General features: G+C 39.9%; 1 protein-coding gene across 6 annotated transcripts in view; it reads right to left on the bottom strand.

Annotated features, from left to right (window-relative positions):
• The window catches only part of DGKB (diacylglycerol kinase beta), a 440036-nt gene that overhangs the window by 245739 nt on the left and 167908 nt on the right, over window positions 1-26389 (bottom strand). For all 6 annotated transcript variants that reach the window (XM_077809368.1, XM_077809370.1, XM_077809373.1 and 3 more), the window contains 4 exons: window positions 23747-23821; window positions 13361-13446; window positions 10242-10331; window positions 1958-2118 (listed from right to left, as the gene is read on the bottom strand). In XM_077809368.1, the coding sequence (XP_077665494.1) occupies window positions 1958-2118; window positions 10242-10331; window positions 13361-13446; window positions 23747-23821 (412 nt within the window). The remainder of the gene's footprint in view (window positions 1-1957; window positions 2119-10241; window positions 10332-13360; window positions 13447-23746; window positions 23822-26389) is intronic.

Here is a 26389-nt window from a genome sequence, read left to right as displayed (position 1 = left end):
ACATCAATTCTGCACCCCCTGCCAACTCCCCACCATCTGTTCCTTGCTGCCTCTACATACCTTCGCTCCTCTACAGCTCCAGGAGCTCTTTAGGCCAAGTCTATACTATATGCTTACATCAGGATAACTATGTCGCTTGTGAAAAATCCACACCCCTGAGCGACGCAGTTAAACCAACACAACCCTTGGTGTAGACAGCGTATGTCAACAGGAGAGCCCCCCTGCCCTGCCCCGGTCAACATAGCTACCGCCTCTCGTGGAGGTGGATTAACTATGCCAACAGAAGAAGCTCTCCCATCGCCATAGCAGTATCTTCACTATCCCCAGCCCCAGCCCTGGAGGAGGCCATTTCCAGGAGCTCTTTAACTCCCAGCCCCAAACCTGGGGCAAAGAAACTCCAGAAGTGGCTCCTTCTACTCCTTCCCAGGCCTGATGTTGAAGGATTAAAGGAGGAGGGAGGAGGAGCTGACCCACTCTCCACAAGAGGGAAGAGGGGAGAAAGGTGCAGAGCCACCATGAGCTGCTGGGATCTTTTCTGCTGTCTCCTGTGAAAATGGTATGCATTCAGTGTTCAGGCTTGAAAAGAGAAAAAGCCAAGACAGTGCAGCATTCAGACTTGTTTCCTTCCTCCACATGTGCTATTCTCTCTCATCAAGCATTTTCTGAAAGTAGAGTTCTAAGTTCCTATACATAATCACACTATATCACCCTTAATTGGGAAGCTGTTCATCTTAATATCCCTTTTGTCACATATATATGAGGTAGCAAAATTAAACATGAATAGCATAACCTGCTTACATACTTAACATTCTCTTCTGTCCCTATGATGGGGTGGATAAACACCGCACCAGGGTGGAAGGGGTTAAGGAGCTGATTTGGGCTGGAGCAGCACTGCTCCTCAGTAGTAGGGAGCCCTAGGAAGGGAGCCAGTTGTTGAGCTTCTGAGTCCCAGGAAGACACAGGAAGAGGCCTGGTAGCTAGCAGAGTCTCTGCCCTCACAGAAACAGAACACAGATCCCCTGTGCTAAAAAGGGGAGACCCAGAAAATTTGAGAGCAGACTGTGGACCATCCAGGGCTCCTCTGAAGAAAGAAAGGCCAAATATCCTGGGTCACTTATCAGGGAAGCTGTTGCATTATCCAAATAATGGATAACTTTGCCACCTTGACTGACATTCGTTTAAACCACTGTGAAGATGTGGGAAAAATCAGACTTAGCAGTGCCTGTACTAAGAATGAACCTTTCAGAACAACGCATACCACCTACTGGTGATCCAATAAACCTAGGGACCAAATCCTACTTTCAATAAAGCCAATGGCGATCTCTCTCCCCCTCCCCACCCCCCAACTTTGACTCCCATGGAGCAGAAACAGGCCACAATGTGGAAGAAATGAAGAGTTGTGCAAAGTACTTTCCAGAATGGAAGATTCTGTGAATTCACATGTATGGGATTGAACCAAAAAGATTCTCTTTATTTGAGAATTACACTGATGATCTGATAGCAGAGTAAAGGAGAGGGGAAGGGGAAGAAGCAGCAAACTTAAATAAGTACTAATGAACCCCTCCCCCCCACTGTTCTTCAGTATGATTTTGAATGTGTGAATATTAACAGACAAGGTGACTAAGAGGGGTTAATAATGCTTAGTCTTCTTTTATATTTTATGGGGTCTTTATAGTGACACTCCTAATTTAGTACTGCAGCTGCTCATCACACCATTAAGAACAACATGACTTTCTCCTCTATACATAGGTGGGTGGAAGATTCTGAAAAATAATTCTAGTTTGAATGTGAAAGTAAATTTATGCAAATCGTTGTCAGTCACCTATGTATTCATTTTACTAGCAAAATGACATCATAAATGATCTCTAGCCAGTCATTCTTCACTCTGAGACACGCATGCATACATTTATTCAGAACAGAAAAAAATATCACTGAAGGGTAAGCATGAGTTTCTTACCACACCAATAGAAAAGTAATTATTGATGATGCTGTAAGGCACTGGGTCGCCTTTCTCATCTTTATCATTGGGTATGACTTCAAATTTCCATCTGTCCAGCAAGATCTCTGTGCTGTTCTCAATGTCTTTCAAGATCTTCATCAGATTCTCACCTTCATATCCTAGCAAAGGGTGAACATGATGGTTTTTAATAAATGTGACAAACTCTGCTGATGTTACCCCCATTCCTAGTTAGGAAAATTGTATCTGCACATATAAAACCTGAAGCACAGAATTATATTTTTCTCCATTACCAATCTTCCAGTAACTATAATTAAGGGAAATGTAAATACAATGCTAACTTCTGCACTCAGCCATATCAATATAAACTTAAAATGACTTCACTGATTTCAATAGACTTTGGATTTACACTCAGTGTAACTGTGAGCAGATTTGATCTACTAACTGGAATTTTCCAGCAGTTACCTGATTGTATTCAGACACCACCAAGCTAAACTTTGCAGCATGTTTATGCTATACAGTGAATGTTAACATGTAAAATACTTTCATTTCAAAATATACGTACAGAGGTTAAAAGAGCAGAGGCAGTGCCCTAAGAAAGTATGACAGTATGCTGAGGAGTTAAAACTTCTGTTCATGTGTCTATCGCTTTTGTCAAAGTTTCCAAAGAGATTTGTGGTAACACAACCAAATGCCTGGAAACCATTCCGAACTGAGAAGGATAGTGATCAGCAGATTAACTGGTTTTCCATATTTTGATTACAGTCTGGAAAGTTCATCCAGACGTTGAGTCACTTTGCTGTTGGTGTGCTCAGCTTTTGACAGCAGCAATACAAGTCCCTGTGTGTTTTCTAAATAGAAATCTGTGTTTTCTAAATAGAAATTATAGCAGTGATTTTTCCCGAACATAGGGTTACTTAGCATAACCCTAATAAAGTGTGGTGTTAGTATAATAAATGAAGTATGGTGCATCCACTTTTATTCTATGCATCCTCCCTTCCTCTTCCCAATGGGCACATACCTTAGGCCTGATCCTGTGGATATAGAAGTCTACTCCTATGAGTAGACCACTTGCCTGGCACTTCTGGTAACTAAATAGGCCCTCCACTAGAATACTGACTGCACCATACATTGTATTGGGTAGAAATGGACTTAATTACCATCTGCAGAGCCCCAAGAAGCTACACCCTGCACAACAGGAAAAGGGGACTTCACTGACCAGCTTCATATGCTGTTCAGACAAAATGGCTGTGCAGCAGCAACCCTAGATCCATGGATTTACTCCTTCTCCAAAGCAAGAGTAAGTGCATGTAGACAAGAGTATGTCCATGCTGGGTCACCACCAGTGTCAGCAGTAAAATCGTATGTCCAAACCAAGCAATGGGTCTACTTGCTGTTAAAGGTATGGTAGAGGGTGACGAGTACCAACAGTTATTTTTATCTCTGCAAATACATCAGATCTGAGACCCCCATTAGTTTTAAAACCAAGTAGGTGTGAATGTTTTGAACCAATCTGCAGATAGTAGTTGCCATGAACACAGGCAACCACATCCATTGATTGGTGCAAAGTCCTACTGTTGCAATGAGTGTGTCCAAAGCCATTCAAACCCCTCCTAGACTCTTTCAATTGTGATCTACACTGATATGTAGTGGCATAGCTACATATTGCCACCCTCCACATACAGCAGCAGTGCATCTGATTCTCTGAGTACCATAGTTACTTGTTTCACTATTTATACTCCATGCCTGGAGTGTGTATCTTTGAGAAGGGAAAATCACTCACTGGAAATTCAGTTTGCAGAGGTCTCATCTTTTCTCCCATCCTATGGATGGTTCAGAAAATCAGTGTTATGGTGCTGTTTACCAGGAAGCTAGGAGGCAAAGAATAGTGAAAGACCGAGAATAAAGAGCACTGACTCTTCCCACCATCTGATCAGTAAATTTCAACTGATATCTCTCAGTCCAGATGGGATAACTCAGAACAAGGGAAAAGAGAGAAGGTTGCCGGATGGGAGAAGAGGAGGGAACTTGACAAATTTAATCACAAGTGAGTAATTTTCCATTGTCCCCATCTTTGTCTCCATCTTCTTCCATCTTGCAGGAGATTCCAGACAATCATCAGACATAGCACACAGATGCGTCAGAGGGGGTTGGTTTGGGGAGCCTTACAAGCTAAGTTTGCCTCTGCTGTTAACGTTCTCCTAGTAGAAGGCACTCACACTCTGGTGATGGGTATGTAAGATAGACAGTATATGATTAAAGTGGAAAGCAAGAACCATGTAATGGCCTTGCACATTTCCACTGAAATTATGTTGGCCTTTTCAGCACAGGAGGAAGAATATACCCAGAGTACAGTGGGCTTTCAGTGGCAGAGGTGGAGTCTTCCCCATCTACAAATCAGATTAATAATTGATTTAGTCAACAACTGACAGCTGCATGGAAGCCAGAGACCTATGCCTTGGTTCATGGGAATGGACAGACTCTTCACCCTTCTCATGGGCTATATATGGTGCAGGTAAAATCTAAAAAAACCTCTTTTTACATCCAGAAAAAAAGTTTCTTCTCAAAGGAATTGGAGGGATTCAAACACAGGGTTGGCAAGACCACAGACTCATTCATGTGGAATTCCAAAATCGATCTAGAGCTAGTGACAACTGGACAGTGATAATTAGGAAGAACAATAATTATCCAATACGCTGAACAGGGGTATAACAATTAATAGAGCCACTTTCACAGTCAACAAATGCAAGAAAACTTTTCATACATATCCCAATTCTGGACCACAGTTGGCAAGTCTCATTGAGCGCTAACATTTCTGAAAACTAGTTCCCATAAGAAGAGGGCATTTTTAAAAATGGAGGCATCAGTATGGCATGAAAAATTCCATTTAACTCTGGCCAAGATAGCTGAAACCTGAATACAGAGAGGGGAATTTCAGGCACTGATGACCTCAGATAAAAAAAAACTGTGAGACTTTTTGAACAGAAAGCTTGAAGGTGTGGTATGCCTGCATGCACAGCAATTAAAAAAGGCCATCAAGACCCATGATTAATGTTCTTGATCAATGGCTTGCAGGTATTAAAGTCAATATACTTCCTTTCTCTATGAACTTGTTTCATTCATCCTCTAGGCCATAAAGTAGAGGAAGATAGAGTTGAGGTAGGGGACTAGACCCTAGAAGAGGAAATCAGGGCAGATTGAAACGGTCCACATGTGCACCATCACTAGATCCAGGGACTTGGAGGGCAGAATCTACAAGGCCAGGTGGGGAAAAACCTGAATAGTGACTGCCTTGTCCACTCTAAACTCTGATCTTGCATAACTTCCAGGGAATTAAAGGGAGTTTAGGAAAGGGATAAACTCTTTTTACCTGTCCCACAGAAGGGATCCCAGTAAGAGGGTGTAAGGCCTAAGACCAGAATACTTGTCATGGAATCTGGAGACAGATCAAAACACTGAAAAAGATCCTTACAGATGGCATAAAAAGAAAGGATGCCTCTTAATTTAACTTCCTTTCCCCAAGGATAAGGGAACAGAAGTCTAAACTGGATCCCCTTTCATTCTCTCTCACACTGGAGAAAAAAAAATAGATTTGAGAACCGAGGCATGGGGCTGCACTCAATGCTTTTGAGGAAAAGAGTGTCTGGAGCTCGTAAAGTGAAGCCAACGTCTGATTCTCTATACAGACAAAGTCATGAGCCATATAAGGCTCTGTCGCAAGCAGCACTGCAACATACCTCCCATGAGACAATGGGCAAGTTACCCCACACATCCACGCCTCATGCTCACCATTGACAAAACAGGGACACAATAATCTACCTCTGGGTGATGTGTGAGAACTGACTCATTAATATTTGAAAAAAAGTTCTCTAAGATGCAAAGAGAGAAGGTGCTATACAATGCAAAATAGTATAGAACAAGACATTGACCTACTAAGAGCTTTGCCATTGCTCTCACTGCATCACAGATAAAAGCAGTTCTCGCTCTCTCCCCCTCCCCCCCCCAATATATTCAATGCTGATCTGGAAAAAATGACGGTTAGGTCTGAGATCTACAAGTAAAGAATCTAAGAGGAGAGGTAAGTCCAACCTCTGTAGAAAATCAACAAGAGCAGCAAATCTAAGGGACAATACAGAGACCTCAAAAAATCTATAGAGGAAGTTTTGGCTATCAGTAAGAATGGTCATAGAAGCTGAGAGAACAAAATGTCTGAAATGTGGTATTCCATTCCTGAGACACAGCAGCATGAGATATGCATACTGTCTCTAAGTTTGTAGCAAAATGTTTCGCTGAAGGGGGCTGGGTAAGGTTTTTGAGAAGTCTAATAAAACTCTTTTTATTTAAAATTGCACCTTCTAGACAGTTTCTCTGGTATTCTTCCCTACTGATACCTTAATGATGTTCTGCTTACTTATATAGGACCATTTATCAAGGCTTCCATTCCTTCTCCAGACCTTTGCACACTTGGTAAAAGCATGCTGATTCATGTATCAAATCCATTTTGGGGATGAAATGTTCATCAATATTTTTAAACAATGTCATAGTTATTTTTACCTCTTTCCATTAGCAAAGGCAAATGATTTAAAAATATCTTCCATCAAGAGGGACTGTCTAAGCAGGAATTAGGGAGAAGATAAGCCTGACCTACCAGATTGTTCTGTCTAAGGCTTGGGAAGTGGACAGTTATCATGCACTGAAAAGGCACCAGAGAGGGAGCTAAAAAGTCCCTGAAATGTCTGGATACTCAACAGACATTGTAACTCAAAAGGGAGCATTGTAGCATGCAAGCTATTGAGATTTCTCCAGAGAGCCTTCTGATGGGGAGAGATACCACAGCAAAGAAACACACACACACACAGTTGAAGGGCAACCTGTCACCGTGGAGTAGAAGAACTAAAATGAATTTCACCCAGTGACTGACAAGAGAACAGCAGTTCCAAATGAACCAACAGACAATACAACCTGCCTGAGCTACAACAGAAAAAACAGGAGGGAAAACAGCCTCTAAGGAGAGAAGGATTAGGAAGATGAGCCTCCCCCCCCCCAGTATCAGAGACCAACAGAAATTCCTATTAAACAAAGGAAAAGAGGATGGAGAAACCTAGATCCAGGACTTAGGCGTTGCGATGTTCAGTGTCTGGAGCATCACAGGAAGAACACTGTCATCCACAAAAGACAGAGTCAGGCTTGTAAGCTCCATGTAGAATCAATGAGGAGAGAAGGGCACCTTTGAACTGCCAGCAAGCTAGGCGGGGAGCTGCCCAAGCTAGCCAATTTGAGATGCTGATGAGAGGAGTGTGTCCTAAGCCCCGCCTCCCTCTCTCAGAGATAGGCACCCATCTCCTGGCTGCAGGGAGGTGCCTATCTCTGCTAGCGATCCACAAACTACAGGAAGATAAGTGTTCCTCTGTCTAACTTGCATGCAGGTCCTGACCTGGTATGCATGCTCAGAGGACACCTAACTTCACATAAAACAGGTGAGAGAAGAAAGGGAAGGGAGGAGGATCTCCTTTATAACCTTTAGTCTGTGGTTAGATTGGGATTGGGAGACCCCAGTTTATGTCCCCCCTTTCCCTAATACGAAGGGATTTGAACAGGGATCTCCCACCTCTTAGGTAAATGCTCTGACCAGTAGGCTATAGGGTCAATCTCACTCTCTCTGTGGCCCAATTAATATTTAATTGTTCAATTATTTAATTAAAATGGAACAATGTCAATGGGAGAAATTGAGGGAGACCCACATCAGAATGTGCTATAGCCCAATGCTTCGGGAACTCACCTGAGAAGTGTGAGACCCATGTTTAAATCCCTTCTCTTCATCAGGCAGAGGAAGGACTGGGGGTCTCCTACATGCTAGGTTAAGTTCCCTAACCACTGGGCTAAAGATTATTAGGGAAGTCCCCGCCCAGCTGTGTTTTGTGGAATTAGGTGGCCTCTGCGTAAGCATACATACTGTATCAGGCGCTGCATGCAAGTTAGGCAGAGGAGCACCTGTCTTTCCTTGGTTTGTGGATCACTCTGGGACTTAGGCAGGAGACAGGCATCCAGACTCCTAGAATGAGGCAGCAGTGTGCATGCCTAGAGGCAGGAACATAGGTGCCAGGGAACTTTTACTGCAAAAACATAGGCGTTGAGTGAGTTTAGGCACCTACACAGTTAGGTGGCAGCCAAGCAGGAGTTTTGTGGATGTCAGTTGTGCCTAAAAAAACAGGTTTAGGCATCTACCTCTTAGGTTTAGGTGCCTAACTCCTCTGTGGATCTGGAACCTAGAGTTCTAGATTCCTGCTCTCACTGGTCAGAGGGCAAGAATGTAGAGACTTGAGTCTGTGGACCCAGCACTTGCAATTAGTAAGATGGAAGGGAAAGTGAATCTGAGCTGCAACCCCTGTGGAGATGGAGGCAGCTAACCTTGTGAAACCTAAACTGTCTTGCTCTGTAAGACAAAGCTGAGCTGCATCAGGCCCACTGGAAGCTGCAGAAACTCAGCACATCTGAAAATCAAGATACTCATTTATTGCCTACTCTTTTAGAAAACAGAAATAGGATCCCAAAGAAAGACCAGACGTGGGAGCTGTGCTCACAGCGCCCAATATATAAAGGAATGCAGGCAGGAGCTAGCAATGTGCATGCTGTGCTGAAGGGGTGCCTGCTAAGGAGAGCTATTTTTGACAGCAAATTGACAGATGAAGTCTAGGTTTAGGGGTCATGAGATCTGAGGGAGTCATTGTCCCACAACTCACTGCCTACTTACATACCTGTTAGAGGGCACGAATGATAAGCTTGCCTTGGATTTCATAAGTAGGGGTCCTGTTTCCTGCTCCTGTGGAGGAGGCCATGGTTTTCTGAGGTTTTCATAAGTGGAAAATATTGTGGGGGGGTCATGCACACCCAGTAATGAGGAGGAAAACCCAAACAGAAATCAAGATAGCCTTCCACCTATGACCAATTTTGCAGAAGTGAGAAAGACATCTGCAGGAGGCAAAGAGTGCCTAGAAGCACTCTCCACAGAGCAGGAATAAAAGCCACTGCATTGCAGAAGAGTTTGCCAACACTGGAGTGGGGTTACAAAGATCTGCACCCAGGAACCAATGAAGGATACAGAGGAGGGGGAAGATAAAATAATCCCTGTAAATTACTTACATTTTAAGCATGAGGAGTGAGGGAAACAGAAGGAAAGAGCAGCAGAAGCTGAAAGAGCACCAGAAACAGGGCAGCATTCAGACTGAAATGACATAGGGAGAGTTGAAATGGAATCAGCATTGGATCCCAAACCAAATCCACTGGACACCAGCAGGTTGAGATCAAATCCCTGAGTCTAGAGGGAATAAGAAATTTGAGCTAGAGCTATTAGTCCCCTGCTGAGAGAAAGTCTGCACAGCTGGATCCCATGAAGGGGTCTCTCCAACATTCTTTCTGATGTTGTGAGCCTGTGCAGCTGGGATACAGCCACCAGACAGGTGCCTAGTCTTGGCTGAGTCCTTTCTATTCCTTTTCTTTTCTTTTCTTTTTGTGAATACAGACTAACATGGCTGCTACTCTGAAACCTTCCTATTCTTGTCCCTCGTCTTCAGGTTGTGCTTGCTCTTCTCTTTTCATCCTGCCATGGATGGAAAGCAGTTATTAAAAGAGCTGAAAGGAAGGTTCCATGCTTCCAGGAAAAGATTTACATATACTCTTGCTTTCACTATTCTTTGCCTCCTTGCTTTCTGGTAGATGGCACCAACATGCTGATTGTCTTGAATCTTCACCGGGATGAGAGAAGAGGCAATGAACAACAAAGACTAGTCATATCAAAGCTACTAGTTTAGTGTGGCCTGACACTTGCATTTTTCTTTAATGTTTCTGAATATATTGAAAACAATAAACTATTAGCCATTTGAAGTAAACCCTCTCCCTACATTTAAGTTTACTCTTTTACCAGGTACTCATCATGTGAATAAATGCAATAAAGGTGATACAAAGCCAGGCTACTTTAAACCTTCATGATCATATTGTACTCTCCTTCAGTCTATAGAGCTCTGATTGACAGAAATGGGAGTTACAAGCAAAGTAATAGAATATGGACCTTACTATCCATTAGGAATTTTGATGTGCCATTTAGAGACCAAAATCTAGTTTTACTCCATATTTACACTCAAAATTCATTCCAAGAGGCAAAGAAATAAAATTGACAATGGGTCTTCACACATCATAAGAGAGAAATCAATGTTGCAAGTAGATTTTGTCAGTAAACTTCTGTTTCTTTTTTAACAACATAATGCAATATATTTTAACTCGTGTTTACCTCCTCCCCATCTCAGACATCTTGCTAAATCATTGCCAGTCCCAAGAGGCAAAATAGCAACTGGAGGATGTTTAAGCAAATTTGCCTTCTCTGTGAATAAAGAAAAAAATACACAATCAAAGCGATAAAAAACTGATAAGCCAAAATTAAGTTGTACATGTACTACTTAAAATTATGGATAAGCTAACCAGGTTGGATTTTGATTTAACAGTTCAGTGAAACATGCTTTGCAAAGGAAACTCTACCCTCCACAGACAAGCATTTTATTGGCTGCAGTGCAGCCCCTCCACAACTACTACTATTCCAATCTATAATTACATTATTATTATTATTACAGGCATTTTTGGCACCCATGAATATGGTATCTGTCTTAAACAGAGATACTGAAGATCTCATTAAGACTGAACACCATGCTCCCTGTTGCTTTCAGCTTTACCACTCAGCTAGAAAAGCAGAATTTAATCAGCTGAGAATGTGCAAAGAATTGAGCCTTGTAGATTTTTCTTACAGTGGCCAAGTTTACGTTTAATTGTATTTCCACATGGAGCGAATTCCACGAGGCTCCACCACCCAAAGTGCCCTGGAACCAGCACCCGGAAGCTTGGGAAATCAAGTTCCAATATTCAGGATAAGCACTGATTATGTGTTCAGTCAGAGATGGGTAATCAGGCCTCTAAGTTAGTCTGGGACTAAAATGTTGAGGGCTTTATGTATGAAAACCAGTACTTTGAAAGTTTACAGGCTGGAACACAAGTAGTTTTTGACTCCACACATACCCCTTTCATTGCGTCCATAAGATATAAGCATAGATCCAGCAGTCCCACCCCAAACAAAGTTCCATGCTCCACTCACACCCATACTCCAACAAAGGGTTATCACAGAGTGGACAGGCTTTTGTGGCCCTTTGAAATGGAGTAAATTTCACTCAGAAAGAATATTTAAGATACACATATTTCAAATACACAACTACAGCAACACAAAACAACAAATAATTTCAAATAACAGTGCACAAAACACATTTAGTAGTAATGAACAGCATTATTACTAGCATTACGCCTAGTCCTAAACTGATATTTGCATGAACAAGGTAAAGGCAACAAAAATAACGTAAAGGCAACAAAAGCGGAAGGCAACAAAAATGATTAGGGGACTGGAACACATGACTTATGAGGAGAGGCTGAGGGGACTGGGATTGTTTAGTCTGTGGAAGAGAAGAATGAGGGGGGATTTGATAGCTGCTTTCAACTACCTGAAAGGGGGTTCCAAAGGGGACGGATCTCGACTGTTCTCAATGGTAGCACATGACAGAACAAGGAGTAATGGTCTCAAATTACAGTGGGGGAGGTTTAGGTTGGATATTAGGAAAAACTTTTTCACTAGGAGGGTAGTGAAGTACTGGAATGCGTTACCTAGGGAGGTGGTGGAATCTCCTTCCTTAGAGGTTTTTAAGGTCAGGCTTGACAAAGCCCTGGCTGGGATGATTTAGTTGGGGATTGGTCCTGCCTTGAGAGAGGGTTGGACTAGATGACCTCCTGAGGTCCCTTCCAACCCTGATATTCTATTATTCTAATCAGCTATTTGATTACACAGGTTGAAGTGCACACTAACAGTAATTTTCACCCAGTTCACACATCCAGTAGATCTGAGGGGAACATGGTGTTATTTTACCAATTTATCTGTCATCTTTGCAGAAAGGTTGTGGAGGATTTGGTATTTACAAGTGGAATTTAAAACCCTAAGCTTTTTAGAAAAAAATAAAAGTTCAGTTTAAAAGGCTCAAACTGCTTAGATAAAGATTTGGGATTTTCTCTTGCTTTGATCCAAACTATGATTCTCCTTTTTATGTTGGGGGCAGTGAGATGGGGGGGGGGCACGAGAGGGGGAAAGAATTTCCAAATGAAGAGGATATTTATTTCTCAGAGCAGATAGTTTCCTAAACTTTATGTACATAGCTTGTGGCTATCATAATCTCTTTCTGGCATTTGTGAGCTTGATTGAACCAAAACCTGCTTACTGAGACTGCACTACTCAAAGCTGTGGAAGCCAATATTTAGCCAAAATACAATATTTTGTTGAGATAATTCCACTATAATAGAAGGGAAACTGCATGGAAATCTGAGGCATTCCCCGTGACTACCTAATGACAGGAGAAGAGTTTAGAAACTTTACACTTTCAGCAATATGTTTATCATTGAGGTACAATGATTTATGGCTATTAGGCAATTTTGTTTTTACAAAACCTTTTTATCTCGTTTAGAAAGGTGTCTTCTCTACTTTGCCCTTAACTTCAAAAGGTTCTGTGGTCCATTTGCCTTACCCCACACCTCCCAACAGCACACACTAGCCAGAACGCCTAATCAAAACTCCAACTGACTCCCTTATGCCTTCCCCCATCAACACGCACTCTCTTTTCATGACCTCCAATACCACATACCTCCAACTCTTTTCTCTGGAGCCTTCCTAGGGTTGAATAACCAATCACTTGGTGCCAATAGTCTCAATTTTCTCCCATAAGCCTTGAGTGGTTCACAAAGTTCACATTTCATGACCTCAGGGGCTCCTTCATTCGATCATTCCAAAATGTACAATATTTGACTGACTATAGGAATCTAAACTTTTAAATAAAGCATGTGCCAGTGAGGCATTACACAGAGACTGGAGACCTACTCTACCATGAAACAGACCCTGTCAAAGGTATTTGGGAGGTCACAGAGAGAAAGCAAGAATATGGTAATAGAAAGGAGGGGATGACCAAAGGGAACTTGCAGGAACTGCCCTAAACTTTGAAAATGGTTCCCGTTCGATTCAGGTTGAAGAAAGGAGACAGAAGCAAAAATTAAACAAATTCTACCACCCCTAATCTGTAGATACCCAAATAATACCAGATGGGAATTAGTGACCCGGGTATTCTAGATGTTCTTAATTATTTTCAATTACAATAACTTTTAAAAGCTAATGGATTTCATACTTCAAAGAGTCTGACCATCAGCATTTAAAGTGACTGAAATGTTGTTTTGAAATTGTTGGCTCCACAAGCTGATAAAAAAGATATATAGTCTTATAAAGAGATTTCCAAATATAACAGCTCAAGAGCAAGTATAAATAAACCTCCTCATTACCTATGCAATCCAAAATCCAACCCACTGTTCCATCTCCACCACATGCCAGTACCTGGAAGTCAGGAACATCTCGGAAAAAATTTAACCTGCAAAATAATAAGTAAATGTACTTGTTTAATTGAAATATGAGCAGTTATACATTGTGAGTCTTTCAGTTTAATGATGCCTAATCTTTGTGATTTGTCATATAAAAGAAATACATGCTTCATATAATAAAAACTGGGAAGTTTAACAGTTCCCAATAAAAATCAACTGTATCCATAACACTGATTTTTTTCTGTTGAGGCAGAAAACAAATACGATCCAACAAAAAGTTATCCAATAAATCTAATTAGATTATTAGAACACATTAATTCTTGAATTTAGAACACTGCAGTATTTTACAAATCGAAGAAGTCTGAATATGAAACATTTGAATCAGTCTGTCTGTGGAAAGAATGGGGAATCCATGGGTCTAAAATTCTGCATTTCTCCTATTTAAAAAGTGATTTTTATCTGAGGCACGTGGTTAAAAAATGCCTTTTCTATATCTACTTTGAGACACCTAGGCAATAGCTATGTGCACCCCCAGACCACTGCAAAATAAAACAAAACAAAACTTTAAAATAGCTGTAGCTTAACAATCGAAGAACATCCACGTTCAATGATTCATACTTGTAGCAGCTTTTTGTTTATCACATCATTTTTGCTGGTGGTATAGCTTATTCTTTGCCAAAGTACGAAACACAAACAATGTTTTGTTCACTCATCAAAAAATATCCTGCACATACTCAGGTTTCAGAGTAGCAGCCGTGTTGCTTCCGATGAAGTGAGCTGTAGCTCACGAAAGCTTATGCTCAAATAAATTGGTTAGTCTCTAAGGTGCCACTAGTACTCCTTTTCTTTTTGCACATACTCAATAAGTCATCAAATACATAAGTTAGAACAATTACACATGAAAACAGGCAGAAAGACTCAAATATCCTAGATTTGTTTGTTTTTAAGGGCCCGATCCTGTAACCTTCACTTAGTCCTCCAAATAAATCATGGCAGGACAAATGTTAAGAAGCTACAGTGCTAAAGTGTTTGTGCACGTCACAAACGTTAATGAACAGGTTTAATTTTCAGTATTGCTTGTAACCTCCCCAAAAACACACAAATATAAATAAATATAACTGGAACATATAAATTACAGAAGTATTTTAAACCAGTCATATTCTGAATGAATGTTCAGGTCTACTCTGAAGTATCTTATATCGATACACAGAACTTCTCCAAACAGTGAACCTTTACAGTTATACCCAGGAACTTCCCATAATGTTTCTTCTGGCTTTGGATAAATGAAGCATACATACAGCCCATTAACTACAAATACAATTTTCAATCCTGCATTAATGGTTAATAATAGTTCCCATATGGTTCCCATATGGTTTCACTCAAACACAGTAACAGTCATCATTGTAAATAAAGAATTGGATGGATTTGCTAACATAGCTTGAAGGAAGGTATAAATATGGTCTATCAAGATTTCTCTAGTCAATTGGCATATTTCTTGTACCTATACCCTCCAATTCACAAAACAGATTTTTTAAACAGTTTGACGGAAATGTTGGGCCTGATTCTCATTTATACAAAGGCCCCTTTACGCCGCCGTGGCAGTATAAAGGGGCCTTAAAGTGGAAGTAAATTTACACTTAATTTAAGTGTACTGTGCACTGTCAGAACAGTAAAACAAGCCTTACTGTACATGAGAATCACATCTATTATCCTTGATTTGCTCAGAAAATTGTCCAGTTATCATTGCTTTACCTATAATAGCCACAGTTATATAAAAATATAAAATACTTAATTTATAATGCATCTATGTTTTCCAAAAAAATTGCATATGTATGTATTGTTTCAGCCATTTCAATTCTCTATGTTCAGACTTACACAACCATTGTATCGAGCAGTGGTGGGCAAACTACAGCCCGGGGGCCACATCTGGTCCTCCAGACATTTTAATCCGACCCTCAAGCTCCTGCCAGGAAGCAGGGTCCGGGGCTTGCCCTGCTCTGGTGCTCTAGCCGGGGAGCGGGAGCAGGGTCTTGCCCCACTCCACATGGCTCCCGGAAGCAGCGGCATGTCCCCACTCCGGCTCTGATCCATAGGGGCAGCCAGAGGGCTCCACATGCTGCCCCCCCCAAGCACTGCCCCACAGCTCCCATTGGCTGGGAACTGCAAACAATGGGAGCTGCAGGGGCAGCGCCTATGGACAGGGCAGTGCGCAGAGCTGCCTAGCTGCACCTCCACATAGGAGCTGGAGCGGGAACATGCCGCTGTTTCTGGGAGCTGCTTGAGGAAGTGGTTCATTATATAATGAACATTTCAGATGTAATGGCCTTTAAATACCTATGACACAGTTCCTGCTCAGCTCCTGGAAGTAGCGCTTTCTGCATGGAAACTTCACAAGATCAGCACTGCAGTATGGGATAATGGCTGAGGACTACCACCGGTCTGCAACCATAATGGCAGAGAAGTTGCTGAGATTGGAATGATGTAAGATCAGATAGTACTGACCCTGATAACACACAGTCTACTTGGCCTGGTACTGAAGAATTGTGCGTATGAATGCAAGGTGTGTCACAATCAACTAATAAAGTAAAATGTTAATTAGCATGCTATATCTCTCTAGTGCAGAAAAGGTCAAAGAGCCAAAAAGAGAATGAAATACAAGGGCCTAGTCTACAAAATTCCAACCAATTTAAAAACTGGTTCAGCTCTTTTGGCTCAAACCATGGTGTTCCGAACAGGTTTTAAAAATAGTTTTTCCCAGGGCAGATGTATGGAAAAGGAAAGCAATATTAAATACTCATTGCAGTTGGGTTGTTTTCTAATCATATTTTTTGCTTTGTATTATTATTATTGTCATCACTTTATCCGTTTTGTGTATGTACTGTCAGCTACAGCATTAATTTCTAATTCCAGATAATTTCAAAAATCTGATAGATAGAAAAACTGGTTTTAACATTATTAAAACTAAATTACTACTATTACTTTCACTCGGAAACCTGTACAAGCAAGGTACTCTAAGATCTGTACATTCATGGTAATAAGGAGGCTGGCTTTACAGGTGGAGGGCTAATAAAATAGTACTGAACCAACAAATGTTTGAAAACTCTAATATATTCTCTAAAACAACTAGTCTCTAAAGTCTAGCATAAGCCACATACAGTAGAACCTCAGAGTTACAAATATCTCAGGAATGCAGGTTGTTCGTAACTCTGAACAAAATGTTATGGTTGTTCTTTCAAAGTTTACCACTGAACATTGACTTAATACAGCTTTGAAACTTTGCTATACAGAAGAAAAATGCTGCCTTTACCATTTTAATTTAAATGAAACCAGCATAAAAACAGTTTACTTACCGTGTCAAATCTTTTTTTAAAACTTTCCCTTTAATTTTTTAGTAGTTTACATTTAACACAATACTGTACTGTATTTGCTTTTTTCTTTTCTTTCTTTTTTTTTTTTTTGGTCTCTGCTGCTGCCTGATCGTGCATTTCCGGTTCCAAATGAGGTGTGTGGTTGACTGGTCAGTTCATATCTCTGATGTTCGTAACTATGAGGTTCTACTGTATTCAGATTTTACCTGCACATATCTCAGATGACCTGTATAGCTCTTTCATGTCTTTGCTACTTGTAAGTAATGTAACCTAATATCTCAGTCACATACAGAAATACAGTTGGCGTTTTTACCTTGATGCAGTATATGGATGGGAGAGGGTGGAGAGGGGAAGAAGAAGAAAGCTCACCCTTGGCACTACTTCTTCAGAGTAAATTGGAGACAGATTTTAGTAGGTTTCCATTGAAGCAAGAGTATGAGCCCATCGGTTTCTCCCCTTTCCAGGTGATCTCAGCCACTTACTTGCTTCTCCTTCTCTATACACAGAATCCTGGGATTAATTGACTAACCCAACTGATGTATTTTTTCTATCTATCTAATTCATCATTAAACCCCCTTAAACCAAGCACCCACAGAGCAGAACAGAGACCATAGACATAGCAATTAGGTTGTGGAAATATTTACTTCTTAATTATATTTATCATCCCATACAAAAATTGGATGCTAACATGAATATCAATGCCTGAAATTGCTTATTTTCTGGACTCTGTTCTATGAATGGAAAACTAAACACAGCTTTTCTCTCCGTCCAGACTGCCAAAGCTGGCTCGAGTTGGCCATGTAACTGGACAGCACACACTCCATCCTCATTATAACACTCAGTTACAATGTTGTCTACACTGAAAAGACGCTATTCATGAGATGATAATTACAGTAAATCACTCTAATAAAATCACTTTAATTAAACATGCAGTTTATTACAGTGAGGGGCAAAATATTTCTCTCCTGAGGACTATATTTTAATGTGAGAAGATTAACTGGTATGTGGGTGCCAAGCAGCTGAATAGTTGAAAAATACTGATTTTCAGACAGCACTGTCTGCAACCTAAGGGTGCAACAGTTTTCAACACAACAGATTAGAGAACTAATTGAATAATGTATTTGTAAATATATAACCCCAATCCTTCAGTGCATTGTGTACAGGGAGATCTTTGTACTTGTGTGGAGCCCCACTTAATTCACAGGATTCCATACAGATGAAGGCTTCTGCTCATGCAAAATGCATTTTAAGGTCAGGACCTAAATTCGTATTTTGGTGGCCAACATAAGGCATCCAAGTTGAAAATGTTGGCCACTGATGTGGATACTATACCAGTCCATGAATATACTCTGCGTTTTCCTTAAATCAGATTTATGGATTTATTTAGGAATCTATCACACAAAACAAAACAAAAAAAGTACAGACCAGTATATGATAATTAGTGATATACCACCAGTCAAACATGGACATGAAAGGATAACTCTGATGTAGAATCAATGACCTCCATTTGAGTGAAATTAATTTAACCTGATTAATGCCTGAGTCCAAACACACAGTAAAGAGGCACTGTACAAATATGTAGTAAAAAGACACCACATATTATAATTAGCCTACAATCTAAGTTAATGACAAGACACAAGAGGTGGATGAAACAAAGGAGTATGAGTGGAAAGAGGGAAACTGAGATAACGTTGGTATGAACATGTTACATATAGATTAGGTGTGTAAACAATGTAGCTCACCACCTGCTTTGCCATTAACAGACAGTGTTCTGAACACATCACAGCATATATCAGTCTTAAGGAAGGATTTATTAAAAGGAAAATATCACTTTACAAATTTTGGAGAGAAGTTTATAACACATGGAAGAAAGTATGGAGTTGCTTGTGGGAGGAGATTAATATACTGCAGGCTGGAAAAATAAGTTACTGGAGTGAAGATGGTGATTGATGATATGTGAAGGTAATGGGTCTACTTGGCAGAGCGCAGCTCAGTTGTGAAATGCCTTAAAGGTGGAGATATTCAGTTTCTATTTATATTTGATATGATGGTGAAAAGGAACTAGTCAAGGGTCTCAAAGAGCAGGGTGGCAGAATCGAAGCAATGAGTCAAATGATTTTGGCAGTAACTTTTTTAATGGACTTGAGACTAACAAGGTTACAGTAATGCAGCCAGAAAGGAGATTACAGTAATTTTGATGTTAGTTAAAAAAAGCCTGAATGGGAGCTTTGGCACACTGGACAGACAAGAAAGGGTGGCTCATGATTTGGTTAAAAATACTTTAAAATAAACAATTCAGTTGTCAGGTAACACAGGGTATCCATTGCATATTTGTGCATTTAATACTTTATTGAACAACAGGGCAAACACGTTGTTGAAAATATACATGTATGGACAAGATTTAAGTTACACCTGTTACCATTTATTCTGAGTCTTTATCCACTTGTATTATATTCTTAGGGTTTTAATTATGACAGCAGCAGGGGGCCATGGCAGGATACAGATTTTCTTTGGGTAAAACATAACTCTTTTTAAGGAAGGAGTCCTTCAGAAAAATCATGGACTCACGATTTTGTTTTGAAGGCTGTGTACCACCACCTTTACTGGCAACTTTTGCCTTCTAAGAAACAGTTCTAGAGTGTATATCTACTTCTCTGAAAGGCTTCAGAGATCCCTGGATTTGTAACAGCAAAATGAGCATGAACAGACTGTGATAATGGACTTCAATAATCAAGGAAAAACTGTAATTCTCAAAATAGCTCTGTCATTTGTGAAGTCACAAAGGTCAAGTTGCTATAGATTTCCCACTGCACTACAGAGAAAGTTGTGAGGATTCATGCTGCAGACTTACGATGTTTTTTAAGTGGATGGAAGGGAAAGTTTTTGTGGCACAAACTTCTGTATGAATTCCTAAAAATGAGATTTTACCAAATTAAGTACTTAAGACAGTTAACACATATACAGTTTTTGTGGACATAATTCCCATGATCAGGTATAAAATAATATAAATTAGACATTTCAAATAAAGCACTTAATGTAATGTGAAGTCTTTTCAGATGGCCAAAGCCTTTGAGAAATGGTGACCTCTCCAGAGTGTCAGTGGGTCTACAGTTCAACTCCTATTCATCCAACTAGTATTTACCTCTCTGTAAGGTGAATGATGACTGAATTTCAGATTCTTCAAGATCATTAAATCCACAATAACAGTTATTGACAGAAGTAGAAGACTCCTATAGAGATATAACAACCAAACACGGAAACTCTTTTCAAGGCTAAAAACACAGGTGCTCGTCACAAATTGCACAATGTATCAGGCTGGCAATTTTCATGTCAATTTGTTAACTGTGGCAGTCTATAACTGTGCAGTACCTTTTATGCTTGTGTTTATACTTCAGCTGCTGCATTTGCAGGGTTCTTCTAGTGCACCCGTATCTTTCTGCTCCCAAATAAAGAATTTATAAACCATTAATTAAGGTGCCAGTGCTTAGAGCACTGCTGCTGAGCAGCAGTTGATTTTGGGACCCTGCAGCTGGTCTTTGGTGAGAAACTAATATCCCTGACTCAGATGCGGAAGATTTGTTTATTGACATCATGTACATGTTTTTATTTACACTATGTACATGAGTGCTCTCAGTTTTAAACTGAGATAGACCCAACCACATGCAGCTCTGAAAACCATAGCTTAGCCAGTCTGAGAAGCCACCAGGATGTTGTAGTCTGGGACGCAGGCAGTTAGATCTAGTAGTCAGAGCAGTGGTGATCATTCCTAGTGCTCAGATCAGTCATGGTCAGAAGCCAGGAACCAGAGGTCAGAGATGGAGACAGAGTCAAGTCAAGGGTCGGAGACAGAGTCAATAGTCAGGGGTGGGGCACAGAAGCAGGGATCTGAAACAAGGCTAGAGGGCAGGAACCAGGAACAGGACAGGAAGGCAGGAATCAGGAACAAGGCAGGGCTCAAGAGTCAGGCAAGAAGGCATCATTCAATGTAGCAGCCACCCAGAGATTTGCCTAGTTGCTAAGACAACTTCCTGCGCCTCTTTCTGACTTAAATAGTGAATCTGAGCCAACTGAAGAGGCCGTAAATCTTCTCCAATGGGGAGCTTGGTGGATGGTGCCTATGGTGAGCTATGGTCCACTAGCCCACACTCTCTGCTGGTACAAGCAAGTGGCCGAGAGGTGGCTGAAGACTGCTTGGGGACCTGTGTTTGAGACCCCCGATCACTTACACAGGAGCATCTGCCTTTGTCCCTGTCCCTCCAGATCTCCATCCATTCTCGGAACTGCTACAGAATATCTCCCTCCGAGGTGACCTGACCATTTCCCAGTCAGGATACAGACAGCAGCAGAAGATTCAACACATTGACCTCTACCAACCTGTTACTGTTCAGCAGATTCATTTTCATATGCACACTAACTGTCGTTCTAAAAGGTACAATCTCCTTCTGAAATGCTTTGTTGAATAGGAGAAAATTAGTGGGGAAAGTTGAATCCACTGTGTCCAGAATTTATTTAAACTCTTCAAAAAAATGACAGATATGATTCCATTAATGGGCCAACCTTGCCCCTGTCTCCATCTGGGCTGAGGCTCAATTGGTACTGCAGCAGCCTGTTTCTGTGGATGGGCCCTCTGCGGCAATATGCACGAGGAAAAGGCTCTGGCCATTCCATCATAGAGGTGAGGCTGAGGGACCCAGCCAGTGGGTTCTAATTGCTTCCATGGAGTGCTACAGCTTCAGACCCGTTCTGCAACCTGGGGTTTTCCTACTCTCCTGGTTCCCCTGCATATTTGTTCAGTGCTCTTAACAGCACAAAGATCCCCTTCGAAAATAAACTGAAAACTTTCAATTAACATTAACTGAACAGAAAACAACTAAAGTGCACAGTAATAATATAAACAATACGTAAGTCCAATAAACATATCTGAAGTGAAATTAAATGCTCAATAAAATAGTCTCAAGAGAGACAATTTGAATGGATTATGGTGATCATGAAAAATGTGAATAAATAATTTAAAAATAAATATTTATGTTGCATTTATATAGCCCTTTTCGATTTAGTAATAGTGGTGGGAAGTGCATACTTCTTGATTATTTCTCGTTGTGGTATTCAACTCCCCTCCATATTTCCCTTTACTTGAAATGCAATATATGGTGAAATTTAATAAATGTAAAGGTTTGACTGACAATCTCAAATAACTGGCTTGTGTTTGATAAAACGCCTATGTGAAGACAAACAAAAAATGGGTAAATGAGTTAGACAATAGGTTTATTCAACTGTCTGGAGTTTCACAGAACCAACTTCCTGTAAAAGGGACAAATTATACACAATCCACACTCTAGTGCCTGAATGAAGAAGGGCTGGCAAGAGATACCTGGAAACATACGAGTATTCATTTCTATGCAATAAATAAAAAAAACTTGATTAATTAAATACAATACCTGCTTGAAAATTGATTAGCAATTTCTTCAAAGAAACACTAAGTAAAACAGTTAGTTTCCTAATTAGAAGAGAAATTCAAAAAAACCTAAAAAACACTGTTATGGTTCAAAGAGAGAGAGTGTTTGAAAGTTGAGACTCCCAGTTTAGGGCTTTGAGTCTGCACCTAATACTGCCCTCTTGTGCTTATGCCTTAAAACACATTCTCTCTTTATATCATCACAAGTTATCTGACAAAATGTTACAAAGTAAAATATAAACTACAATTACTGTCAGTACACAGAGGTTCCAGACTTGCTTTGATTTTTAAGTCTCAATAAAATTTACAAAGTAAGCTAAATTTGAAGAAAGCTATTTCAGTAGCTTTAAAAATTGTCAAGTTGGTACTCAGTCTGAAGTATGGGGTCTGAAGGATTATACAGTTCATAAAATGGTACAGGGTCATGCCCTCGTAAGATTTAGCAATAACCTCTGACATAGCATGCTATAATTTCCCAATCTATTCATTCATGTTTGGTCTATGCCCAAGGTGAGTTTAATGAAACACAAAAAAATCCCCAAAACAATAAAAGTCCTCAAAACAATAAAAGCAAAAAGCCAAAACCTGCCTTTGCATCGGATTCAGGAGAATATCATAGGCAAGAAAAAAATATATCATGGATCCCATAGTTTCAAGGTTTCTCAATATATTTGTTCTCCATTCCACAGATTCTAAGTTTCTATTTTCCTTTAGAAGACACAGCCACCACAATGCAACACACCTTGAAAACCCAAGTCGTAAAAAACCTGAGCCTGATTTGCCCTCACTTTCACCAATTTTACATCAATATAAAACTGCAATGATATTAATGGATTTACACCTGATTTACATGGGTATAAAAGGAGATTCAGGCCCTGAGTCTCCAGCCTTCATTAAGCAGCAATAGCAGAAACTCTTTAACATACCATTCTTAGTGACTTAAAATCAGACTAGTTGGTTATATGCTACCCATTATGCTCCTTCCACTGGGAGCCTGTTGGAAGTGGGAGAAGCAGGGAAGGGGCATGCTGGAAGTAGAGTGGAGAACCAGTGGGATTGCTGCAGCCAGCATAACCTAGATACGCCCTTAGGCTGTTCTAAATTACATCAACTGCCAATTTTGCTCCCGGTGGCTCCATGATCTATAGAATGAGTAGGTGTGTTAGGGACAATGTCATTTTTTGGGGAAAATATTCCATAGTTAGAAGACAGAAGGAAATATTTCTACCACAGGTAGCTTATTGAGGCTGCTCAGATATATGGTATATTAGAGGCAGTCGACAGGTGAGGGTGGATATCACAGAACAGATCTGACACACTGCACTCGGGGCTATCAATACCACATATATGATGCTTTTATATGTGTACATTCACACATAATTTTTGTCATTTCTGCAGTTAATACATAAATATGTGCTGCTGACACATTCAAAAAACATACTATATCTATGTGTATCAGGCTGTTTATTTAATTATGCAGTATTTTATTAAATGAGTTCCTGGTAATGCTATTAGCCTTTGACTTACCCTGGCATTGGTCCATTTCCAGCAAGACTGTAAACTTGACGAGGATTTAAAAGGTACTGAAATTTTCTGTAAATTCTGCAAAAGAGAAAAAGTTAGGAGAAAAGTGTTTAGTAATTTTTTTTAAATTAATAAATTATGCTTTTGGATTTTTGAAAAAACAAAACAAATGGAAGAAATTTGAATAAAATAACGTAAGCGGTTAACATAAATTGTACCTTAATAAATTTAATAATTTAAGATAAAATCTCACATTATTACCATAAAGCAAATCAAATATATGATTGTTTCTATTACAATTTATATAGCTCTGTATATGTGCATAGAGTTTTGCAGGTATAGCATTGAGACAAGGTTCAAATACAGAGTAAATAAATAACAGGTGAGTAGACATCACCAGCATGTGGGTGGGATAGGTATGGTGACAAAGAAAAGGATGAGGCAAAACAGCACCTGGGAAAGCATTTGGGTACAAAATTTTAGAAGCACAATTTTATACCTGCAATTAATTATTGGCACAAAATTAATTAAAATAAAATTAATTGTGGAGGCAAATGCTAGCATTTAGACATCTATTTGATTTGAGGGTGCAATCAGATGGCAAAGTAGTAGTGTTTTTACCGACCAAAAATTACAAAATCATTTTTATTCTTCCCAGTGTTTTATATATATGGGAATTTTGGCTTATAATAATTGGAGCTCTCATGTTCTGACCATTTATTAAAAATATGTAGGAATGCAAATGGGGAGCACCTGATAGGGCACGCTGATCCAGAAACAGGAATCATCATGAAAAAAAGGTGTGGAGTCATCACTAGGAGACAAAATTAGTATGAAAGTGCTGAGCAGAGGGTGTGCGAGGAGAGTACAAGCATAGTTGGAGAGTGGAGCAGAGATTCATGAGGCAGTCATGAAAAGCCTTGAAAAGCCTTAGTTAAAATTAAATGTTTTCCCCGAATATCAATGTCACAATGGGACTTATTGATACAGTTATAAAAGATTTGTCATATCCCATAACCAAAAATAGCCATCAAATATTTATTAAGATAAAGAAAACAATTTGCAAAAGGGTTGGCAAGACTTTTTTTTATTGTAAGCTTTGTGGGGCTGGCACCATCTTTTTGCTCTGTGTTTGTACAGTGCCTAGCACAGTGGGGTCCATGTGCATGATTAGAGGTTTTAGGCACTATGATAAATAAATAAACAAACAACAAACAACAACAACAATAATTTTCTGTTAAAAATTAAGGCTATGTCTCCTAAAACTAGGATACGTTTTGTTTCACAGTATTGAATTGTTTAAATAATTCCTAGTAATGACAACGACTAGAATTGTTTCCTTGTCATAAATATTCTTTTCCACTTCTCACTCATGGATGAGAAAATTCCTCATGGAGTGACCCTCTGACACGGTGACTGGGATCTATCATACTAATTTGAGTTCATAAAGCCTTTCCTCCTTCTTGTAATTTAAATGTATATTTCCTCAGAATAATTGACATTTTGGCATCACACATTTTAATACTGTATTAGTTTTTTCACTGTAATATCTCTCTCTTCCTTATCTGTTCCTTTTTAAAAGTCTCTGTTTACTTGTTGTTTTTTTCTCCCACTCTGCTCCATTTTCACCCTATTTTTCCATTAGATTTTTCCTCTCTTCTCCTTTGTCCACAGATGTTCCCCTAAGCAAAATGGGAATCTAATAACATCTGAACTGAACTTTTGAACTTACAATGTTTGAATGGTTTCAAATGAGAAAAAAACCAAAGTTGCCTGTACATAATATTTATGTACTTTTTTGGTAATAAATGTGTAATTTACCAGGGTAGGAGAGGGAAAGGCTTTATTTAAACAAACCTCTTAAAATATAGTCATCTGTAAATGACCATACTGAAGATTTTCTTTACAGTCCAATCATTTATCAATGCTTGTCAGTCCCTTGATAAATCACCCCACCCACTCTCACTCACTCATATTACAACAGCCCTAGTACCAGTCATGAGAGAAAGTCAATGTGTGTGACTGGCTTCATCTTGCAGATGGGCAGACTACTCTGAATTATCATGATGATTACTAAACCAGACGTGTGACAGGTGGATTTTAAAATGCTGTCTGTCTTTTCACAAACATTTAGCTATAAAGAGTGCAGAATCTTATTCATGAGAAGGCAAAAGATTGCACTTCCAATTTGCCGGCTGGTGTACATATGTGCCAGCCCTCTTTGACGGACATAATCTCTCTTAAGAGAGCACCAACCCAGAATAGCCAGTAGTCCAGTTAGGACACAACAGTCAATCTCTCTTTCAATTTCTGCTGTCAGACCTGCTCTACTTTGTGTAAATAATTAAATATTCATTAGGCCACAGACTAGGAGACTCTGACTCTTTAGCCTGGTGGTTAGGGCACATCACAGGTGACTGCCTTAAATGTTCATCCATTAGCTATTTGGGGTGGGTCATAACTCATCAGTCTGAGGTGAATGAGTCTGATAGTGCTGATTTTAACTACTACCTGGGCACAGTTTACAGTGAGTCAAGTGACATTCTTACTCAATATTTTCACCACACTAATAATCTTCACCCGATCACATTATAATGTAGAGACTAGCAAATATTCTTATCACTGCCCTCTTACTTGAACATATCC

Source organism: Eretmochelys imbricata, chromosome 2 (genome assembly GCF_965152235.1).
Source record: "Eretmochelys imbricata isolate rEreImb1 chromosome 2, rEreImb1.hap1, whole genome shotgun sequence".
Taxonomy (NCBI): domain Eukaryota; kingdom Metazoa; phylum Chordata; order Testudines; family Cheloniidae; genus Eretmochelys; species Eretmochelys imbricata.
This window is presented reverse-complemented; position numbering and strand designations above follow the sequence as displayed.